The 23820-nt window shown below is 43.5% G+C and overlaps 1 protein-coding gene across 2 annotated transcripts in view; it reads left to right on the top strand.

Moving 5' to 3' along the window:
• eml5 (EMAP like 5) overlaps window positions 1-23820 on the top strand; it is a 50311-nt gene that overhangs the window by 4534 nt on the left and 21957 nt on the right. The window contains exons 2-17 of one of the 2 annotated variants that reach the window (XM_085768545.1): window positions 5589-5748; window positions 9543-9641; window positions 9996-10064; window positions 13742-13927; window positions 14494-14629; window positions 14865-14888; window positions 15303-15504; window positions 16619-16756; window positions 16868-17124; window positions 17216-17428; window positions 17533-17700; window positions 19538-19644; window positions 19754-19872; window positions 20018-20204; window positions 20295-20400; window positions 20812-20905. In XM_085768545.1, coding sequence (XP_085624671.1) covers window positions 5589-5748; window positions 9543-9641; window positions 9996-10064; window positions 13742-13927; window positions 14494-14629; window positions 14865-14888; window positions 15303-15504; window positions 16619-16756; window positions 16868-17124; window positions 17216-17428; window positions 17533-17700; window positions 19538-19644; window positions 19754-19872; window positions 20018-20204; window positions 20295-20400; window positions 20812-20905 — 2265 coding nt within the window. The remainder of the gene's footprint in view (window positions 1-5588; window positions 5749-9542; window positions 9642-9995; window positions 10065-13741; window positions 13928-14493; window positions 14630-14864; window positions 14889-15302; window positions 15505-16618; window positions 16757-16867; window positions 17125-17215; window positions 17429-17532; window positions 17701-19537; window positions 19645-19753; window positions 19873-20017; window positions 20205-20294; window positions 20401-20811; window positions 20906-23820) is intronic. The other variant, XM_085768546.1, reaches the window with a different exon arrangement.

Genomic DNA, 23820 nt, shown 5'->3' with positions numbered 1-23820 from the left:
ACCATTCACTGTCGTGCAGGCAGATTTGAAACCACAGTAAAAATAAAAATCAGTTTTTGAGGTAAAATTCTGATATGTATTTGTCAAACATCTACTATGAATCTAAGATGTTAGGAGCCTTCGCACATGGTCCAGTCCAAGCTATTTGGATTTTTAAATTTAGAGGCTTTCTGTGACGCGATAATTAGGACAATTGTCTTGTGTTTCGTGTTGAGGACAACTGACATTTTGATCTGTCATCATCATCACCCTTGCTGGGTCTCGAACTCACAACCTCTGACACCAAGAACCAGCTCCTAACTCGCTGAGCTAATTGGCTGGTCGTGAAATTTGCTGTGTAGCTTCATTTATCCACTCAGGTGAGTCAGTGCCCGGGCAGCTGTTGTGAACGCAGATTTCAAAAAGTCAGAAATTCTATTATCTAAACAAAAATCTGTTAATACATAAGACAGAAAAACAGCTTGAGGACATCTGACATTTTGATCTGTCATCATCATCATGACCCTTGCTGGGTCTCGAACCCACAGCCTCTGACACGAAGAATCAGCTCCTAACTCACTGAGCTAATTAGCTGGTAGTGAGATCTGCTGTGTAGCTTCATTTATCCACTCAGGTGAGTCAGTGCCCGGGCAGCTGTTGTGATGAAATGGTCAAAATTTCAGAAATTCAGTCATCTAAACAAAAATCTGATAATACATAAATTGCATCTTGACAGCATGGAAATGTTGGTGATTTGTTTTTAATGATAAGTGTTTTGCTTCATAAGAGAAAATCTGATGTTTATAAATTCCACTCTCACATTGACTGCAGTTGTTCCCATGAGAGCAGAATTCAAAATGTTCTCAAAAATTCAGTTTTTGAATTAAAATTCTGATATTTGCCAAACTTCATTAACCATGACTCCAGAATATTCTCTTTTTTTTTCAGGAAGTTTGAAAATGTATTTAGCAAGAATTTGATGGTATATGTTTACAGTACTGTTTACAGTCAAACGTTTTCATGCACTGTTGGCTCAATTTTTGCTTAATCAAAAATCCGAGAAACAAGTTTTGTGGAGGACGGTCTGGAGATGCTCTGTAGCAAGTTTGGTGACAATTGAGCAAAAATTGTGGGAGGAGATACATTTTAAAAGTTTTACAGTTATTGAAAAAAACAGAGTGATGGACTTCATAATTTGTAATAAGTTTAAGTGGACAAAAGTTTCAGCAGTATTGAGGCTACATTGTGGTGAAGTTTCAACACTGTAGCATCTACCGTTGGTTTGGTAGGAATTTTTAAAGTTTTTAAATTTAAACGCTTATTGTGCCCCCCCTAGGAGGGGGGGGGCACATGTCCTTGGAGTTGAGTGAATCTGGCATGGGTTTGGATGTTTCTGTGAAGTTTGGTGAGTTTTCGCCCATGGGAAGTATGACTTCCTTGGAAGAAGAAAGAAAGAAAGAAGAAGAAGAAGAAGAAGATTATAGCTGCTGCGCAGCGATGGGTCGGGTCCGGGCTACTTTTGGGCAAATTTAGGCAATTCTGAGCAACAAACAGGAGAATAGGAAGACAGGACAGTTGACCTTATAATGTTCAATTTGCATTAGTTGAGGATTGAACCCACAACCTCGGGAACCAAAGACTGTTGTCTATCGCACTGAGCTACTTGACAAGTGGCATTCAACAGTGGCTTCACAAATTGAGTAAGCCATTCACTGTCGTGTAGGCAGATTTGAAACCACAGTAAAAAGAAAAATCAGTTTTTGAGGTAAAATAATGATATGTATTTGTCAAACATCTACTATGAGTCTAAGATGTTAAGAGCTTTCGCACATGGTCCAGTCCAAGCTATTTGGATCATCATCGTCATCATCTCCCTTGCTGGGCCTCGAACTCACAATCTCTGACACCAAGAACCAGCTCTTAACTCGCTGAGCTAATTGGCTGTTAGTGAGACCTGCTGTGTAGCTTCATTTATCCACTCAGGTGAGTCAGTGCCCGGGCAGCTGTTGTCAAGGCAGATTTCAAAAAGTATCTAAACAAAAATCTGTTAATACATAAATTGCATTTAGACAGCAAAACAGCTTGAGGACATGTGACATCTTGATCTGTCATCATCATCCTTGTTGGGTCTCGAACTCACAATCTCTGACACCAAGAACCAGCTCCTAACTCGCTGAGCTAATTAGCTTGTAGTGAGACCTGCTGTGTAGCTTCATTTATCCACTCAGGTGAGTCAGTGCCCGGGCAGCTGTTGTGATGAAATGGTCAAAACGTCAATAATTCAGTCATCTAAACAAAAATCTGATAATACATAAATTGCATCTTGACAGCATGGAAATGTTGGTGATTTGTTTTTAATGATACGTGTTTTGCTTCATAAGAGAAAATATGATGTTTATAAATTCCACTCTCACATTGACTGCAGTTGTTTCCATGAGAGCAGAATTCAAAATGTTCTCAAAAATTCAGTTTTTGAATTAAAATTCTGATATTTGCTAAACTTCATCAACCATGACTCCAGAATATTCTCATTTTTTTTCAGGAAGTTTGAAAATGTATTTAGCAAGAATTTGATGGTATATGTTTACAGTACTGTTTACAGTCAAACGTTTTCATGCACTGTAGGCTCAATTTTTGCTTAATCAAAAATCCGAGAAACAAGTTTTGTGGAGGACGGTCTGGAGATGCTCTGTAGCAAGTTTGGTGACAATTGAGCAAAAATTGTGGGAGGAGATACATTTTAAAAGTTTTACAGTTATTGAAAAAAACAGAGTGATGGACTTCATAATTTGTAATAAGTTTAAGTGGACAAAAGTTTCAGCAGTATTGAGGCTACATTGTGGTGAAGTTTCAACACTGTAGCATCTACCGTTGGTTTGGTAGGAATTTTTAAAGTTTTTAAATTTAAACGCTTATTGTGCCCCCCCTAGGAGGGGGGGGCACATGTCCTTGGAGTTGAGTGCATCTGGCATGGGACTGAACCTTTGTGCAAAGTTTGGTGAGTTTTCGCCCATGGGAAGTATGACTTCCTTGGAAGAAGAAGAAAGAAAGAAAGAAGAAGAAGAAGAAGAATTCCTAGGAATACAATAGTGTCCCGGCAGCTTAGCTGCCCGGACCCTAAAGAAGAATTCCTAGGAATACAATAGTGTCCCGGCAGCTTAGCTGCCCGGACCCTAATGACTTGACTTAAAGCAAGGCACACACAACTTTATTCTCACCCAGTGTTTTTCTCTCATTATATCCCCTCTATTTTTAGTTTCAAGTGCCTGGTCCATGGTTTTTCAGATGGGGTTTGGTTTTGTGAGTAGCTGTATTTAAACACTTTGTGGGGTCCTGGGAAGTATCATGTATCTTCAGAAATGTGCTAATCCTCCGCCTTCTTTAAATCCACTGTAGGCGAAGCCAGACAAAAGAAATCACTGCTGTAGAATGCAAATTAAAGTTCAATGTCTCAGTAGCTTGTTATATCATGAGGAACTGGCGTCATTCTTGCCAATACGCAACCATGAGTCAAAGATAGATTGTTACAATCATGATTAAGGTGTATTCTTTTCACTTCTTTCTGGCTGAGTCGACCTTAGTCTCCTCCTCCTTGTCTGTATCTCGGCATCTTCACCGTGTGAAATCAGGTCTCCGGGCTGTTTATTTACCTCGTATCTACAGGAAAACAGGCTGTTTAATTGCTGCAGTGTTTAGCTAGTTTTGTCCTACTCTTTTTGCCAGATGGAAGGCAGCCGCATCAAACAGCCGCAGCCTATATCAAACAGGAGAGCCGTGGTGATGCACTGCAGGCTAAATCATTAGCGATGGCATTTAGCAGGCTTTTCAGCTGACAGACATGTAAGTGAAACGGCAATCTTGTTTTAGCTGGCTTAAAAGCCACACTGATTTTACCAAGCTGTAACATAGACACATTTTACTTATTAAAGTCATAATGAAAGTGGTTCCAAATAAGTGCCAGTGCTTCCTACACATACTTTTTGATGTGTGTCAAACCAGACACATTTGCTGTGCTATATGTACCTGCTTGTGCCAAAGCAGTTTTCTCTGCTGTGTCTGTCTGCATCTCAAAGTGCTCCAATCATTTTTTTCCCTCTTCCTCTGAGTGCTATTATTAGCTCCTTTGCTCTGATTATATAATTCATAAAAAGTCAGATGAGAAATTGTGCCAGGTTGGAGTGAGGTTCAACCAAGAAGGTGGAGAAGCGGACGTGATGAGAGAGAACAAGGGGGGGTGGGTTGAGAGAGGACGAAGTTCGGGCCTGTCACATCGACACCCACCTTCCGCTTTGAGAGATGTTCCACCGCCACAGCTTTGTCAAGTCCACGGTGACGGTGGGGGTTCGAATGCAAATGAGGTGTCACGAGTGGAAAAACTCAGAAGGGAAAGAAAGTGAAAGAAGGCCACGTCTGTCGTGAGTTGCTTTGACTCGGAAGGTTGACGCCGTGCAGCCTGCGAAGCCTCTCTGACCTGCTGTCTGAATACACACCAGGATTAGAAATTCTGGAGAGCAGTTGGCAAAACAGGCAGTCTGATTATAATGGAGGGGAGCTCCATCGCAGCATGAAATATATAGGCCAGGGTGAGGCAGGAAGAAGAAATGCCCAGTGAATCACTCAGGCCTGCCTGGAACGTGACTGGCGGCCGTTGAAAGGATGGAGCAGAGTAGGGTGGGGGCTGGGGGGTGGGTGACAGCTTTGTACAGCAGGCTGTTGCTCAGCTGTAGAGTGGGAAACGCTCGTAGGTGGGGGGAGGTACGAGTGCAGAGGGGAGGTGGGGGAGATTATGTAACAGTGTTACAAACATATGCCTGGTGATGCGAGGAAACCCCAGATGAATTAGAAAAAGGTGAAGGGGGCTAAGAGCGGTCCAAAGGGCTGCTGGGAAAACGAACAAAAGTGGAGAAAAATGGAAGTTCACAGATTCACCAATGGGTGTTTCTTTTTCTTTTTTTTTTAAAGGGACAACGAGGAGTTTTGGAAAAGCGAAGCGTTTTCACACTACATTTATGAGCCTCCGCGCACCGTGAAATTCTTTGACCGGCGCAAGACAGACTCATGTTTTCATTCATCAATAATCAAAGTCAGACGTTCAAAGAGGTTCACATACCATCGGCAATTCAGCTGCGTTATTCTCATGACTCGCCACGAAAGCAAACGCTGGTCGGCTCGCCTAGCATTTCCGCCACCACTAACAATAACAAAATAACGATAGAGACAGAACGATATATTTATCGAAAATGGAGCCATTAACAAGTGTGGGTAGCGGAGATTCATCCACATTAACGTGAGACTTTTTTATAACTGAATAGAAACTCCTCGTTGTCCCTTTAAATATAAACATATTACGTGAACACCCTGTAGGCATGCATGAAGCCAGGCTGCATGTGTGCGTATTTGAGCATGACTGAGTTAATTGAACCATATCACCTAATCAAGCTGCCCCTCTGCTTCCATACTCAGGCCCATCACTGACTTAATGTGTTCATCTCATCCCAGTGGTTTCTGCCGCCTCTTTGCTCTTAACACACACACACACACACAAGCGTGCAAAAATGGTTAATGCTAACCAGATGTTTTTTCCCTCCCTTTTCACTCTCTCTGTACAGTTTAGCTCTGCATCCGGAGCGTGTGTTGGTGGCCACGGGGCAGGTGGGCAAGGAGCCTTACATCTGTGTGTGGGACTCCTACACCGTGCAGACTGTGTCCATCCTCAAAGATGTGCACACGCACGGCATCGCCTGCTTGGCCTTTGACCTCGAGGGACAGGTACTGTTGAGACCCAATAATAAAAAAAAAAAAGAAAAAGAATATATCACAGAATAAAGTGAGCAGTGCTCTCTTTGTTGAAATCAGCGCCGGTTTCAGAGGATATGAACGGAGATGAAAGCGTCGCAGGAAAAGTCGAGCTTGAGCCACAGCAGCAGTAGCAGCAATCAAAACTCCACTCAAAAAGCTGTGGGCTTTTTGCAGCTTGCCTGCTGGGCCGAGTTTCTGAATGACACATCTGTGATTACTCCAGCAGTATTAGCTGGACAGCTGCACCCAGACATGCTCTGCTTGGGAGATTTTTAAAGGAAAACAGTCACATAAAGTGTTTGCACTAGTGCATCACAGAAGTCAGCAGCACCTGACAGTGTTGTGGCGAGACCGGTGTTGAAATACTCAGTGGGACAACAGCGCAGCACATAAAACATTGTTAATAACCAGAGCTTTATAGGAAAACCTGCTTTTCAGCCTCTCTCTCCTCTTTTTAGCCAGCTCTCTGCAGACCACCAGTTAGTGTTTACCCATTACAGCCTCCACCTAATAAAAATTGATACTGTGCGGAACCATCTCTAGTTTTTCATCTTTGCATGTCTCTCGCTTCCTCCCACAGGAGTTTCCAGAGCAGAGTTTTACCTCCTGTATTTCGCAGTAAAAAGACAGGGAGATGACCCTGTGCTTTTTTCCTGCTCGGGTAGAGAGCTGGGGATTTAGATGGAATGTGACAGTGTTTAAAGCCAGAGGAGGCTCTATCGCTTCTCAGTTTAGCGGCTCTGTTTATTCTCCATCTCTCCTCTTCCTTGATCAGAGGGAGTCAGAGCTGAACTAAGGACAATCCAGAGGAATCCCTGTTGATATTACCCCATCTATCTATTAAAGCAATACTGAAAAACACACTGATGTTCAGGACATCTCTTGTAGCTATTTCAGTCTGAGATACGCTTGTGGTATAGTATAAAGCTCATGACCTTTGTTTTCACTTTATACTAGTTGTTCTTACTCTTCTAACCAGTTGGGGTTGAGGCCATGTTTTGGATACAGTATCTTTCCACATGGTTTCTTATGTCTCAATTTCTGCACAAAACTCTCATTAACAAGACAGTGTATCTGCAGCCAGGCTCGGTGATGCTGTGCTGTGGCATTGTGCCGTGAGCTAAATGCTGCTAACATCCACATGTTGACATGCTCACAGTGACAACTGTAACACACTGATGATGTTTAGCTGGTATCATCTTTACCCTATGACCCTTTTTTAATTTGCAATGTTAGCATGCTAACAACAGCCAATCACTCTAGCGCAACACAAAGTCAGGGTGAGACAGAATAGAATGTCATAAGTTTTCCAAGTCTTTATCATGATGCATCATGGGAATTCTCAATACATGCATGGTATTCAGTCAAGTATTGTTTCAGGATGAATAGACTTTTTAAAGTTGATTTCAGGCAACAAAAGCATTGGTTAACATTGGGGAACCTTGGCCAGGGTTAAAGGGATAGTTCACCCAAAATTCAAATTTCACTCATTATCTACTCACCCTCATGTCGACTAAGGGCTGGGAGAAGTTTCAGAGTCCTCAGTGCCTTCTCTGAGTTATAGGGGGGGCTCGGCACAGCACTGCATGTCCATGTGACGGTTGCGAACGGAGCTCACTTTTCTTCGTCCAAAAAGACACACCAAAAAACATCCAAATACCTCCATAGTGCTCGTCTGTAATGTCCCTCTTGTATTGAAGCCCCAACATGAGAAATTGTTCCGAAAAAAATTAAATAAGTCTATATTTTAAAGGATAATTTCTGTTTTTTACAACCTGGACCTTATTTCTAGCATAAAATACTATCATTTTACTCACCCAGACAACTTTGGTGTCATTTGGAGTTGTTTTGACGAAATTAGCCCCAGTGGAGCGGCGCGTATATCCGTATAATGCGAGAACACGGGGCACGCAATGCAGCCTCTAAATAACACATTATCTGCCGCAAAACTCGTTCATTTCGCCAATATTTTATTATGATACACTAGTGCTATTCCCCTCCGAGCCCATGGTGGCATGTTATCAATATCCGGCGCCTCTAGGTTGACTACAAACCTCTTATCTGGATGATGTCATCTCCGACCGCTGCCCGGTGCGGCTAACTTGCTACCGCTAACGCTGTGGTTCGTTTCTGCGTGTTTCTGACTTGTCAGAACAAAATGAGCAGCTGGATGAAGTTCAGCTTCCACAGGCTTCCTCTCCTCAGCCTCGACTCACTAAAGCTCCGGCTAGTTGCACTAAAAATGGACCTGAATGCCGAAGTGGAATGATTATTATCAGAATGAGCCGGGCAGCGGTTGGAGATGAGTAGTAGGTCAACCTAGAGACCCCGGATGTTGATAACATGCCACCACGGGCTCGGAGGGGAACAGCACTAGTGTATCATAACAAAATATTGGCAAAATAAACGAGTTTTGTGGCGGATAATGTGTTATTTAGAGGCTGCATTGCGTGCCCCGTGTTCTCGCATTATACAGATATACGTGCCGCTCCACTGGGGCTAATTTCGTCAAAACAACTCCAAATGACACCAAAGTTGTCTGGGTGAGTAAATGATCGTATTTTATGCAAGAAATAAGGTCCAGGTTGTAAAAAACGGAAATTATCCTTTAAGCTTGTTTGTAGCGGAAGCTCCCAGTGTTGCTCTGCCGGAATCTGGCGCGATTTGTGGAGCCGTGAACTGGCTGTCAATGCAAATCGCGCAAGATTTGGACGGACCAGGAAGAGCAGTGCTGGGAGCTTCCACTACAAACAAGCTTAAAACATATACGTATTTAATTTTTTTCCGGAACAATTTCTCATGTCGGGGCTTCAATACAAGAGGGACATTACAGTCAGACGAGCACTATGGAGGTATTTGGATGTTTTTTGGTGTGTCTTTTTGGACGAAGAAAAGTGGTGTCCGTTCGCAACCGTCATATGGACATGCAGTGCTGCACGGAGCTGCCTGACCCCCTGTAACTCAGAGAAGGCACGGAGGACTCTGAAACTTCTCCCAGCCCTTAGTCCACATGAGGGTGAGTAGATAATGAGTGAAATTTGAATTTTGGGTGAACTATCCCTTTAATAGTTTGGTAGTATGGGAACTTAATTTCTAGGAGGGTTGCTCATCCTCATGAACGTTAATGTCTGCAACAGATCTCACATCATGGCAAAAGCTGACAGACGAACATCACTCGAGCCACATCACAAAAACATGACTTGAGTATTGAAAATACTTCACAAAGCACTTTCAAGCACTTTTCAACACATCGCCCTATAGTTTCACTGGATTTCGTCACACAGGACCTTTTTTATTTATTTATTTATTTATTTTTTACTTATCATTAAAACAGAGACTTTTCAATTTCAAGTTAAAACAGTGCCTCACCAGAGACTTCTTTCCGTACCCAAACATTGATTCAGCAGTAGATCAAAGAGGACATCCTCTAACACGTAAAGCAAGCTGCAGAGTAGAGATGGCTTTCCATAAGAGCTGCTTTTCTCTTCTGCTCCACTGCTGCTGCTGCTGCTGCTGCTGCTGCTTCCTACTCACTCAGTCAGCTATAGGAGGCTCCTCCAGCAAAAGCACTCAAATGTACTCACTAGAAGAGCCAGGGGCTGGACAACTGTTCTGTTCTGCTCTGTAGCCGTTATTAGCCCTTTTCATCGTGGTCTGCCATGCTACAGTGGAGGTAGCTAAGTTTGTTTTGCAGTGATTAGTGCAACAGAGCAGAGTCTGTTCAATCTGTGATGTGCGTCTTTTTTTCTTTGCTCTCTTTGCAGTGTTTGGTGTCCGTGGGCTTGGACTCTAAAAACACAATCTGTGTGTGGGACTGGAGGAGAGGGAAGGTTCTGGCAGCCGCTCCCGGCCATACAGACAGAGTAAACACTTTCTTCCTCCCCTGTCTCCATCACAAGCTCTGTATCGACTGCCTCAATTAGCTACAAACGTAGGATGGACCGCCTGCCCAGAGGGGACGTAAATAAGTTAGGCCTGAGTGATTGTGAGCTTTTTCAGAGCCCATCTGAGAGGGTGCACAGCTAATGAAAAGGAATTTAAAAAAAGATGAAATACAAGCAGCTGTTAACCACACACATTATAACGCAACCAGTGCAAACACATGCATACTTTCCTTTTTAAAATGTCCTCCTTTTGCAGCAAAATCTAGACTCCATTTATCGTGTTTACGTAACAATAAGCCAAGATTTATTGCATTGTCTCTTTTCCTTCCTCAGATATTTGACATATCATGGGATTTGTACCAGCCAAGCAAACTTGTCAGCTGTGGCGTCAAACATATCAAGGTAAGGTCATTTTACACCCTGTAGATTTCAGGCTTCATTTGCATAAATATCTGAATACATTTTTGTTTGTTTTTTGTTAGGTTTAGGGGTTTTTTCGGGGGGGGGGGGGGGGGGGAATTCTCGTGGCTCCATGAACCTTTCTTCTTTCCCTGCCTTCTCCGCTTTGTCACCATGACCATATCAAAGCCTTAAAATAGATGTATGCAAATTCACTTTATTCCAGAGTCCATGCTTATTAGGCACTTAACATAAGTAGCAGAGGCAATGACTCACAGTCTCTGCTCTCAAACCGGGAGAAAGCTGCACTGCAGAGAGTGTTCTCTTTTTATTGGGGGACCATGACTCTGCTACTCACTTCCCCCCTCTCAGTTCTCTCCTCCTTCAGCTCAGAAGAAGAAGCCTCCATTGTACAGACTGCAGCTGTGCTCGCTTCACTTCACGGGCCTACAGTATCTCTAACACTGCTTTTTCACAGAAGAGTGGTGTTCATAAATCTTCAATGAGTTCATGCAGGGTGTCTTCACCAAGCCCTCCCTAGGGATGTGTAGTAGTGTTCCTTGAGTGGCACGGCCATTAGGAAATCACAAGGAGTTCAGGAAGCTTAGTGTATTTCCCAAACACTGGGAAAAAGAGTGAATCACGCTCTGAGAGGAAACGTGCCCACTGGTCCTGCGAGGGGGAAAACGTCGCGGCAAGCTCAAATGGGTTTGATGCAGTCGTGAGGCTTAGCCTACTGTACATATTCCCCAGTGGTGTATCGTCTCACTCATGACTCCCTCCTCTCAATCCAGCTTGACCTGCCTCTTGTAGTAATTCCCCCCTGAACTCTTCCCCCATCGCCGTGGCACGGATACCCGCCCCCCTCTTCAGCCACCGTACCCAACCCTTACCCTCAGTCCCTGCTGAATCCTCTGGTCTTTCTCCTCCTCCTCCTCCTCCTCCTCTTTTTCCCTCCCTCCTGGTTTTCTGATGCCAAGGCAATCCAGCAATTGTCCCACATAATTCCTCAGCCTTCACCCTGCAGACCATGTGACATCTGCTCCCCGGCCCTGTGCGCGCTCAGCGATTATAGCACTCAGAGCATCCAGGAGATTTAGCCCCGGTAATCCACTCACTAGCAGGCTGAGGAAAACACAGCCTCTATGATGAGGACCGGGGTCGCTGGCAAACGCTGTAGTCCTGACAGGCCTCCTCCTGGCTAATCATATACACATTTGTGTTCCTTTTAGACCACTTAGACCTTAATGTGCTACACACACATACAGTAGAATCCATCTACCTGTCATACATCTGCTATCTGACTGTTTACATATAAAACTGTTTAAAGGACCAATGCCACTCATTTTGTATGATTCTCAACATTTTTGTCAACAAATTAATACCTATTAATCATTATTGGCATTTATTGTGATTTGAATTGGTAAGAAGAACATTCAAAAAGGGTTAAACTGAAAAAGTAAACACAATTTTATAAGACAGTATTCTCATGACTTATATCCTGATAATTATCTCAGGATCCAGCAGATTTTGTGAACTGTCACTGAACCACAGGTTGTGAAACACTACTCTAGTCCATTTACTATAAACCGTGTGTACTCAGTTCAGTTCATTTTTGCAGATCGTGCTGATGTGTTTCAGAGGTTTGTGTTTATTGTGGAGATAAAACTTGAACACACCCACACGGAAAGAACCTATAGGTTTTAATATAGGTTTGAATATATGTGACATACATAAAATTGGCCATTTTCATATGTATGCACAGGTAAACTGCATATGGTGCTCTAAAGAAAGCTCCCAACACGTGTCGTATGTTGCGTGTGTTTGTGGACCTCAGCGCTACAAACTGCTGGAGACATGAGCTGGAGTCTGACAGCCGCTCTGAGGCAACAATCTTCCGGCCTCACCGACATCCAGTCATTTAGATTTCCCTCCAGCGAGCTGCCACTGAGCTGACCTCTGTTAGCAGAGCATTTAAGGCTCTGACACCAGTCAGGGTCATCAGTGTTTGACAGAAGGGATATTATGAGGAAGATAAAGGGGCGAGGGGCGGGTTCATGCAGCATCTCAGCGCAGAGTTACAACCTTTTCTGCATTAATTACATTTAAGAGGTTTCCTCAGAGCCATGGTCGAGGTAACCGAGCTAATGACATACCACTAATCCTGGGTTAAGAGAAGCAGCTTCAACCATGTGAGGGGCCAAACGGGTAACGTGTAAGAAATTGCATTCAGAGGAAACCACAATGTTTACCAGGTCTTGATCTGAACTCAATGCAGTTTCATTCTCCAGCACATTTCTACCTTTCCACTGTGTCATGACTCTCCCTTTGTGCCTTTCTCCCCTGCGCCTGGCCTCATTATAAACCCTTCCAGCATCCCGTCTCCTCTCAGTAATTCAGCAGCTAAGGGATTAGCGGGCGCCCGCGTCTCACTGCCTTATCAGTTGCGGGCAGGGAGGGCTGTGCAGTCACGCCGCATCCATCCCTGCTGCCTCTGCAACAGGCTGGGCCACAACCCCCCCCCCTCTCCCCTCTAACCAACCCCTTACACATACTCAGCACTTGACACACTTCAACCAGCCGACATTTCAGCGCAGCTTCCCAGATTACTCCCTCACCTATGATCTCGGCTGCTCCTTAACCTTCAGCCGTGACCCTGCAAGGAAGCTCACGTACGCACATGCAAATGCTCGCTTTAAGAGTTCAGTCAGGGAGCTCAGGATCAAAAAAAAATTCCTGTTCTGTTGAGGTGCGTACAAGAGGATGTTTGATGGCAGAGCTGTATCTGAGGCTGTGATGTCTGTCTCTGATAATCGATCCCCTCCTGCCAGCACACAGTAGCCCTATCAGTCAGGAGGATAGGTGTTAGTGAGGCTGTGACAGGCCGTCACTGTCGAGGAGCTCATTTCCCCTGTCTGCAAGTGACTATCAAGCCAGTGCAGATCCGTTTTTCTGCACATTACCAGCAACGTTTTCTGCCTTTTTTAGCACACAATCAATACTGTTTAAAGAATCACTTCTAATATGAACTAATATGAGCTAATGTGGAGGTAGATCCGCCTTTAAGGAGAGGTGGTAAAAGGGGCCGTCATTTCTGTCATTTCCCTGCTGCTTGCCAGTGATGAGCGTGTCTCATTTTCACGTGCCGACGGCCTCATCTCCGCATCCGAGACGCCCTCCGTGAGCTTTCTCCCCCGTGATCTCATCTCCATGCAGACAGAGCGTCGTCTCTCTTTTCGCTCTCTCCTTGGTTTGATGGATTTAGCCCTCAGACGAGGCCGTGCCCGTGCATCCCGATGACCTTGTTCATAAATAATGAGCCTGCGTGTATGCGTGTGTGTGTCTGTGTCTGTGCATGTTGATCAGGTGGTTACAGCAGCTAACCCCCAGCAAGAGTTCCCAGTATCACATGCAGAGGAGGTGGGGTGGGCGAATTTGACTTTGCTTTTTTCAAGGTCTGTGTGTGTGTGTGTGTGTGTGTGTGTGTGTGTGTGTGTGTGTGTGTGTGTGTGTGTGTGTGTGTGTGTGTGTGTGTGTGTGTGTGTAATGAACCATAAATTACTTGATGACATTCATTCTGTTGTATACAATGATACATAATTGTCCATTTACTTACGTGGGAGATTATATTAGCCATCATACTCTCTCACTCTTCTTTGTTTGTATTTTGTATTTTTCAGTTTTGGAGCTTATGCGGTAATGCCCTCACGCCCAAACGTGGTGTTTTTGGCAAAACGGGGGACCTTCAAACCATCCTTTGCCTCGCGTGCGCCAAGGACGAGATCACGTATTCAGGTGCCTTGAACGGTGACATCTACGTGTGGAAAGGGATCAACCTGATGAGGACGGTGCAAGGAGCCCATGGGGTGAGTTTACCAAATCAAGGGTGTGCTTTTCTGCCATATTATACCATATACCATATTATAGAGGAGACGCAGCAAAAGCATCCCGTAAACTTACCCAGGGTCGAAGCCATGCATGTTGGCTTCGTTTGATTTCGCTCAGTAGAACAGGATCAGCCTTTTGCTCAACAGGATTAAATGATATCTATGGGATCAACAGCTGGGTGAGGGGATGGGCGGATGGGGGAGGGGATAATAACTACAGTACACGGTTATTCCTGCTTTTTGTACCACCAAATGCCTCACTGGGGCTTCAGCAAGATGCCTCCCAGGGCATACAGCGTCTGCAAGACAAATTAGGCCATCAGTCAAGCTTTGCAGTAATAACAAAAGAATATGGCACATCCCGTTACCTAGTTCTGCACTATCTTGAGGCCACAGTAGTAGGTTTGTAATTGTAAAAGCCTTGTTAAACAAATAGCAGGCTGAGCAGCAGCAGCAGCAGCGTACCGCGGCCTGTATCTGGGGCTTGTACTGTCGTTGTTCATTTATTGTGTAGATCCTCACTGACAGCCTGTCATTTCCTCCAGTCAGGGATTTTCAGCATGAATGCCTGTGAAGAGGGCTTCGCCACCGGGGGCCGGGACGGCTGCGTCCGGCTGTGGGATCTCAACTTCAAACCAATTACAGTCATTGATCTCAGGGAAACAGATCAAGGATATAAAGGTGATGTCAGATTGTCTCCATCTATTTTTTTTTGCTTTTAATATCTGGACAGGAAAGGTTGCAGGCCAAACTGTGGTCTCCTGAGGCACTGGGAGAGTGTATAAAATCCCACAAGAAGAACACCCTGTTAGATGAAAAAGCTTTTCTTTCTGCCATTTCTGTTCTCCTTACTAACATTTTCTTTCTTGTTCTCTATTTTCTCCACCTCCTTTATTTGTAATCTTGGACCTAACAGTAGCTAGAGGTGAAAATAGCCGAGGTGGGTAAAGCCATTGAGGGCGGAGTTAACAACCATGTCAGTCTGTTTGTAACAGTCCCCACATTGTTCTGCTGTTCCTCTTGTTGTTAGTAAGTCCAAGCTCTGTTGCAGATGTCCTGTTCACATGTGTAAACAGCACATGCTTCCTCCATCTTATTCTTGCTTTATTTCCCGGAGTTAGTTGCAGATTGGCTTGACGATGTGTGCTGTCATTGTACTAAAACCTCCGTCCTAGGTAGCTTGCGGATGGCTATTATCACCTCCTGTTGTTATTATCCCTGTCATGTCTCTTACAATGACTGTACAAGCATCGGCAAATGTCTGTCTGCTCTCATGTTTACGCATGTTTCCTTGTTCGTTCGCTCATTGCGTTTTAGTTGTTGCTTAATTTGTTATGTGCGTGTTTTCCGACAGGACTGTCTGTGCGGAGCGTGTGTTGGAGGGGAGATCACATCCTGGTGGGCACGCAGGACAGTGAGATCTTCGAGGTGGTGGTCCACGACCGCAACAAGCCTTTTCTCATCATGCAGGGTCACTGTGAGGGTGAGCTGTGGGCACTGGCCGTGCACCCCACCAAGCCTCTGGCCATGACAGGAAGTGACGACCGCTCAGTCAGGTGAAGCCTGAGAGTGGCGCTGACAGTGGGGGATGAACACATGTGAAATGCTGTCACATCACATTTATTTTGTTAAATTGAGGGCATTTGTACTCACTGAGTATCTGAGCATCTTATTACGTCTGGACAATAATCTTTTTTTAATGTGTAAAGTAAAAAAATATGTTAGGCTCATCTTCTCTAATTATTTTTTTTAGAAATACTTTGGGAGCTGGAATTGGGAGTATATTGATACAATTTTAGGAGTGTCAATTGATTTAAAGGGATAGTTCAACATTTTGGCAGCAGAGCCGCGAGCTGCTCAGAGCTACGCTACAGAGGCTCATGGGATTTCTTGGTTTCCCTCATCAAACTCATCAAATACACAATCCAACAACTCCACAACGCTCTGGTGGACAAGTTGTGACCTGCACATTCACCACGCTATGAGATAATAATGGAAAGTTACAAGACAGAGTGGCTGGGCCAATTTGCCAAAATGTTGAACTATCCCTTTAAACATTTAATAATTATTAATCGCATCAGTGTCCATTGCTAATCACAAATAATCACATATTAATTGTAATTAATTTTTGTTCAAAATGAATGCAGTTTACCAAGAGGGAATAATTTAATAAGTGTTTGACAATGTGCTTGACAAATATGTTGCTTCATGCATATGAAACTTTAACTTTTATATTAACCAAAAACAATGACAATCATTGGCCAGAAACCATCAAAGGCCTCACTGCAGTTGGCACAAAAATGAAACAAATAATTAAATAGAATGAATAATAAATGATAACATGGTGGCACTATTTGAGAAGTAACTGCTGGCGGAGATGGATAAGCATAATAGTGGCATTAAAAGGTATTTGCATTATTATCACATTAACTTTCACAGCCCTATTTTTTGTTTTCTTTTTGCAAAAAAATCCACAGTTGTAAATCACATCTAACTGTCGGTGTTCAGGCATAAACCAAATACTCCAGAGGACAGACACCGCAAACATCATCCCCTGTTCAATTTGTACTTGTAGACTTTTCTCTTTGCATCTGTGCCCTGGTTGTCTGAACCTCTGTAATCTCATCACTGCTTCTTCTCTTCATTTATCCCACTCCTCTGTGCCTAAAGGATATGGAGCCTTATAGATCATGCGCTGATAGCTCGCTGTAACATGGAGGAGCCTATCCGCTGTGCCGCTGTGAGCACTGATGGCATTCACCTGGCGCTGGGAATGAAGGATGGCTCATTCACTGTCCTAAGAGTCAGGTGGGTACACAACACAGAGAGGACAGGGGAACATTTCTGATCCTCAACGCTAACCCCATAAAATGAAAAAGCTCCATTTGCTCAGATTACATTTGTCTGCTTCCCTTTCAGAGATATGACAGAGGTGGTGCACATCAAGGATAGGAAGGAGGCCATCCATGAGCTGAAGTACTCTCCTGACGGGGCCCATTTGGCCGTCGGCTCCAACGATAACTCGGTGGACATCTACGGTGTGGTCCAAAGGTACAAGAAAGTTGGCGAGTGCATCGGCTCCAACAGCTTCATTACACACATGGACTGGTCCACGGACAGCAAGTACCTGCAGACCAACAACGGCGTCGGCAGGAGGCTTTTCTACAGGATGCCAAGTAAGTCCAAGTCAGAAAGAGGAGCGAGTCTTGGATCTAATGTTGCTGCAGAGCTCCATTGTGAGATAAAACCTGTCTGTCCTCTGTTGAGGTGGGAAGGAGGTGACCAACAGGGAAGAGCTGAAGCTGGTGCAGTGGGCTTCATGGACATGTGTGTTGGGCCCTGAGGTTAATGGAATATGGCCCAAGTACTCAGATATCAATGACATCAACTCGGTGGATGCCAACTTCAACAATCAAGTCTTAGTAACAGCTGACGACTATGGATTGGTCAAACTTTTACGGTATCCATGTGTAAAAAAAGGTAAAGAAAATATCCGTATATTATAAATTTAAGTAAAGTTAAGTGCACACGCTCTGATATTATCATCTGCTGTGTCATTGATGTGTTTTCCTCTTGATTTTCAGGTGCAAAATTTAAGAAATATTTAGGTCATTCAGCCCACATCACCAATGCTAGATGGTCACATGACTACCAGTGGGTGATTACTATTGGTGGTGCTGATCACTCTGTGTTCCAGTGGAAGTTTGTCCCTGAAAGAAAGTCTAAAGAAGCTCTGCACATAGTACCGCAAGGTGAGACGATCCCACTTCTTATACCATTATTTACTGTGATGTTTTGTGGATTTTACCCTCTGATTAATCCATTTAGGAAAATTGCATGGGTACATTTTGATGCAGCTTCCTGTAGAGGCCGATGACTTGCATCACTGATATTACTACACAAAAATCTGCGGCTCTTGCCAACAAGACATTATCAAATTAGGCCAAGTGGTACGCCTTGATGGAAATTTTGATGTCTACTCAATCTCCCACTCTTATAGCGCAGAGTGTACAGTATGGAACAGAATAGTTTTTCTCAGTGAGAGTTACATGAGGATGATACCACTTTAAAGGGATAGTTCACCCTAGAATGATATTTCGCTCATTATCTACTCACCCTCATGTGGACTAAGGGCTGGAAGAAGTTTCAGAGTCCTCCGTCCCTTCTCTGAGTTACAGGGGGTCTCAGCGTAGCAGTGCATGTCCATATAGCGGTTGTAAAGGGACACCAGAGCTCTTCGTAAAAAAACACACACAAAAAAACATCCAAATACCTCCATGCTGCTCGTATGTAATGTCCGTCTTGTGCTGAAGCCCCAAATTGCGTAATTGTCCCGAAAAAAATTAAATAAGTCTATATTTTAAGCTTGTTTGTAGCGGAAGCTTCTCAAAGCTCCTCTTCCTGGTCCGTCCAAATCTCGCGTGATTCGCAGTAACCGCACTGACGCCGGTGCAAATCACGCGAGATTTGGACGGACCAGGAAGAGGAGCTTTGAGAAGCTTCCGCTACAAACAAGCTTAAAATATAGACTTATTTAATTTTTTTCGGGACAATTACGCAATTTGGGGCTTCAGCACAAGACGGACATTACATACGAGCAGCATGGAGGTATTTGGATGTTTTTTTGTGTGTGTTTTTTTACGAAGAGCTCTGGTGTCCCTTTACAACCGTTATATGGACATGCACTGCTACACCAAGACCCCCTGTAACTCAGAGAAGGGACGGAGGATTCTGAAACTTCTTCCAGCCCTTAGTCCACATGAGGGTGAGTAGATAATGAGCGAAATATCATTCTAGGGTGAACTATCCCTTTAACTGCATATGTGTCATTAATAGAGTTGGAACTAACACTGCTAACACACACTATTATTATTGGTCTTGTACTATATCCATTACTTCAGCAGTCATTTTTGTAAAGTCACTGCAATAAGAGAATTAATGTGGGTTCTTAGTTACCTATAAAGAATGGTATAAAGGTGTGTGCACTCATACTGCTCCCAGCGGCCTCATGAACTTGATGTGCTAAACCACCAGGGACAAATCTATTAGATTGTTCCCTGTCCTTCCCATTCTTTTTTTTTTTTTTCTTAATGAACTATCATTTCTATACAGCTCTACAAAGGAGCGGCCATTGCATTAATTAAGACAAATCCAATAAAAGTGAATGAAGCTTGGAAAGTATAATTGCATTGTCATTCCCAAGTCATATTTCTTCCAGCGGCAGAGTGCAGCTGTGCTTTCGGAAATTAAAGCACATCCTAACTGCCTTTCCTTTTAATTTTCCTAATGGATCTTGTGAATAGCCGCCCTTAGCTGCCAGTTCTGCTTATTGCCTTGTCTTGGCACGGCTGCACTGTGCTGCGTCAGCATTGTTATACATTCGTCTTCAGCGATGTCACTGTGATGCACAACTCCCTGATAAATGGGAGATGTCACGGTGTTATTACATGATCGACCCTCACTTCTACTGTAATGCGGAGTGGTGTTTTTTTTTTTTTAGTGTGCGTGTGCAGCGGGATATTTGTCTAATTTAGAGGTAGGGGAGTATTTTACACATGAGCTGTGATGCAACCTTGTTTCCACCCACAGAGACCTTGGCAGACTCTAACAGTGAAGAATCGGACTCTGATCAGTCGGACGTGCCTGAGATGGACTCAGAAATCGAGCAGGAGACGCAGCTCACATATCGACGACAGGTTAGTGGCATAATCAAAACGTGCTCCCCATCTGCGAAACATCTGTCTGTGGAAATCTTTTTTTTTTTTCTAAATAGAGACAGAGGAAACTTTTTCTACGTGCACACAGGTGTATAAAGAAGATCTACCTCAGCTCAAAGAGCAGTGCAAAGAGAAGCATCGAGCAACGGCTATGAAGAAGAGAGAGCGTGCACCAGGGAGTGGGGTGAAGCTGCACTTCATCCATGGGTAGGCAGAGTCTGTAACATCACAAGGCCGATATCAGAGATGAATTTGAATTAGCCAAGCCTTTCCAAAATGGAGATGTTAAGCCCCTCTTGCTGCCTTCCTCCCCTCAGTCATTCTACATACATCTTTTTATTTTTGTTTTCAGCTATAGAGGCTACGATTGTAGGAGCAACCTGTTCTACACCCAGACTGGGGAGATCGTCTACCATGTAGCTGCTGTCGGGGTTGTGTACAACAGGCAACAGAATACACAGCGTTTCTACATGGGCCATGACGATGACATCCTCTGTCTGGCTATCCATCCCCTCAAAGACTTCGTAGCAACAGGCCAGGTAGCTGCCGACACATCTGATTTAGGTTTATCAACATTAAAATTCTAGAGTAAAGTTAAAAAATTAAATGTTTTTTTTTCATCTGTCCAGGTTGGCAGAGATTCCTCCATCCACATATGGGACACAGAGACGTTGAAACCCATGTCCGTGTTGAAGGGTTTCCACCAGCTTGGAGTCTGCGCTCTGGACTTTTCCGGTAACAAACTGCTTTCACCTCACCTATCAAAATCAATTCGATGGAACGTATGTTTTCCATTCAGACATGCCCCCGGACATCCTGCTTCCAATTAGGGAACAAAAAAATTTAACGCAACACATAAAAAGAAACGGACAAATTCACAAGACACCCAATTTACCGGCAACCCTGCTGTCTCTCCGTCGCTGCGGTTTGATGACTTCAAGGTAGAGCCGTTCATCTCGCTTCCCTTAATTGGCCCCAGACAGACACAGAGCGGTGATCTGTATGTCAGTGAATCACCTGCCGTAGATCAAACCCACCGAGGCTGCTTTCATGTTGCTAACAAGGGACAAACTTCACTGAACCAAAGCGGGGCTCGCTCGCTTTGTGCTGCACTGAACTCTTTTTTTTTGGTTTTTCCCTCCACAGCAGATGGCAAGCGGCTGGCCTCGGTGGGCCTGGACGACAGTCACACCATCGTGTTGTGGGATTGGAGGAAGGGGGAGAAGATCTCTGCCATGCGGTAAGTACTGTCATAGCGGCTGCAGGTTGTGCCTGTCAGCACGCAGCAGCTGCTGTCTCCACATCTGGACAGCTTTGACAAACCCCCCTGTTAATATTAAAGATGGTTGGAGCGCTCTTAGTTTAAATATGGACATTTATAGATGAGGGTTAAATTGAAGCCACTTTGCTGAACAGGGCCGACAGTATGACTGATGGAGAAGAGCAACGAGGGGGATTTACCTTTTAGATTACAAGGCCGCTCCGCTGCAGCACTTAACCCTGACAGAGACTGAATGGTAACAGTGGGATTTTGTACCATTGGCCTCGATTCATAATTAAAGAGAAATAGAAAAAGCATTTCCAAGAATGGAAATGGTGTGACTGCTGAAAGCAGCTGAACGCTGTTGCAGAATTAGCAAATAGTGCAAGCAGTGATCACCATACAAATGTTTGACCAAGGTCGGAATCGAACCCACCACCTCATGGTCAGTAGACTTCCACTCTGTAGACATCAAGAAAGCTTGAGAGTCAAGCTTGAATGACTTAGAATGAAAATTTCTGTGAATTTCAGGCTGAGAGCAGCAGTTTCAACATGAAGCAAGTTATCAGAAGTCAACAGAGGACGACTGGGAAAATAATTGACTATAATTGTTGTTGAGGCAAGATTTGAACCAGCAACCTTCAGGTCTTCAGACCAGCAAGCTAACCACTAGGCTACAGACAGAGACAGTATGTGAGGGGCAAAGAAAACCTTTGATAAGAGGATCACTGGCTTCTGCTTGAAAAAAAAAGTAAGGAAAGTGCAGAAATTAACCACAACAAGTAAGTAGAGGACACTTTTGTGAAAATAGTGCAAGCAGTGATGACCATACAAATGGTTGACCAAGGTAGGAATTGAACCCACAATCTCATGGTCAGAAGACTTTGACTTTGCCTCTAGGCCACAGTGTACACACTGTTGCAAAGACTGTTGTCTGTTGATGAGCTGCACTCTGTCTCACTCTGAAGTTAACGAGCTGCACCTGTTGGAAACACACTGTGTCAACACCAAGAAAGCTTGAGAGTCAAGCTTGAATGACTTAGAATGAAAATGTCTGTGAATTTCAGGCTGAGAGCAGCAGTTTCAACATGAAGCAAGTTATCAGAAGTCAACAGAGGACGACTGGGAAAATAATTCACTATAATTGTTATTGAGGCAAGATTTGAACCTGTAACCTTCAGGTCTCCAGCTCAGCAAGCTAACCACTAGGCTACAGGCAGAGACAGTATGTGAGGGGCAAAGAAAACCTTTAATAAGAGGATCACTGGCTCCTGCTTAAAAAAAAAAGGTAAGGAAAGTGCAGAAATTAGCCACACCAAGAAAGAAGAGGACTTTTTTGTGACCTGTGATTATTTTTTGGTGAATTAAAATGATTTAAAAAGCACTTAACAGCAAGTTACAAACTGTGGCACTAGCAATTAATGCGTCTCTTAACGACCACCTGTAACCAATTGAGGGTGATGGAGGGGAGCAGAATTCATAACAAGAGTGCTCAACCTGGATTTGAACCAGTGAGCTTGGGGTTGGCAAGCAGCCACCCTAACCACTACACTAGAGTAGAGTTGGGGAGAAGAGAGGTTGAGACTTTGATGAATGTGAGATTTTTCAATGATGCTTAAAATAAAAAGAAATTAGTATAAATTAGCCACACCAAGTAAGAAGAGGACTTTTTTGGTTTTTTGGTTTGAAGTTTCTTCCGCCTTTTTACAGTCTTCTTCTAGTCCTTCATACTTTGTGCTATTTCAACAATTCATATATCAAAACGTGCAGCTTTTTTTGAACTTTATCGGCATTACTTTTCTCTTTTTAACTATTTATACTTTTTCAAATATTTAACTTTTTCTGATTTTTTTCAGCTTTATAATGTGTGTGTGTTGCGTCTAACGAGCAGAGCTAGAGTGGTGCTAGAGTGGAGAGAGGCAAAAAAACATTCTAGAGTTTTTCTGGCTAAACTGTCAGCATGGCCACAAATTAAACTCTAGACAAATTATTTTCTCCAGTTTTGTAGCCACACTTGTCTTCTGGCTAAAATTCTGGTCAAAAATGCAAAGAGACTTAGATAATAATTTAAAATATTTTTTAAATGCAGCCAGGGAGCTCTCTGCTCTCATTCAGCCCAATGCATTTTTTTCACATCAGCAGGAGAAGGAGCTCAACTTTGTAACTTGCTGTTAAGTGCTTTTTAATTAGTGTGACTGCTGAAGCAGTCACACTATTGTTCTTCTGTTTGGCCATTTTCTTCCGCCTTTTTACGGTCTTCTTCTAGTCCTTCATACTTTGTGCTATTTCAACAATTCATATATCAAAACGTGCAGCTTTTTTTGAACTTTATCGGCATTACTTTTCTCTTTTTAACTATTTATACTTTTTCAAATATTTAACTTTTTCTGATTTTTTTCAGCTTTATAATGTGTGTGTATTGCGTCTAACGAGCAGAGCTAGAGTGGTGCTAGAGTGGAGAGATGCAAAAAAACATTCTAGAGTTTTTCTGGCTAAACTGTCAGCACGGCCACAAATTAAACTCTAGACAAATTATTTTCTCCAGTTTTGTAGCCACACTTGTCTTCTGGCTAAAATTCTGGTCAATAATGCAAAGAGACTTAGATAATAATTTAAAATATTTTTTAAATGCAGCCAGGGAGCTCTCTGCTCTCATTCAGCCCAATGCATTTTTTTCATAGCAGCAGGAGAAGGAGCTCAACTTTGTAACTTGCTGTTAAGTGCTTTTTAATTCATTTTAATTCACCGAAAAATAGTCACAGGTCACAAAAAAGTCCTCTTCTTACTTGGTGTGGCTAATTTATACTAATTTCTTTTTATTTTAAGCATCATTGAAAAATCTCACATTCATCAAAGTCTCAACCTCTCTTCTCCATAACTCCACTGTAGTGTAG

The sequence above is a fragment of the Trachurus japonicus genome, chromosome 22, assembly GCF_045865225.1.
Source record: "Trachurus japonicus isolate A0001 chromosome 22, Traja_1.0".
In the NCBI taxonomy this organism is placed as follows: Eukaryota; Metazoa; Chordata; class Actinopteri; order Carangiformes; family Carangidae; genus Trachurus; species Trachurus japonicus.
The sequence above is the reverse complement of the archived record's forward strand: the minus strand, read 5'-3'. Positions and strand labels throughout refer to the sequence as shown.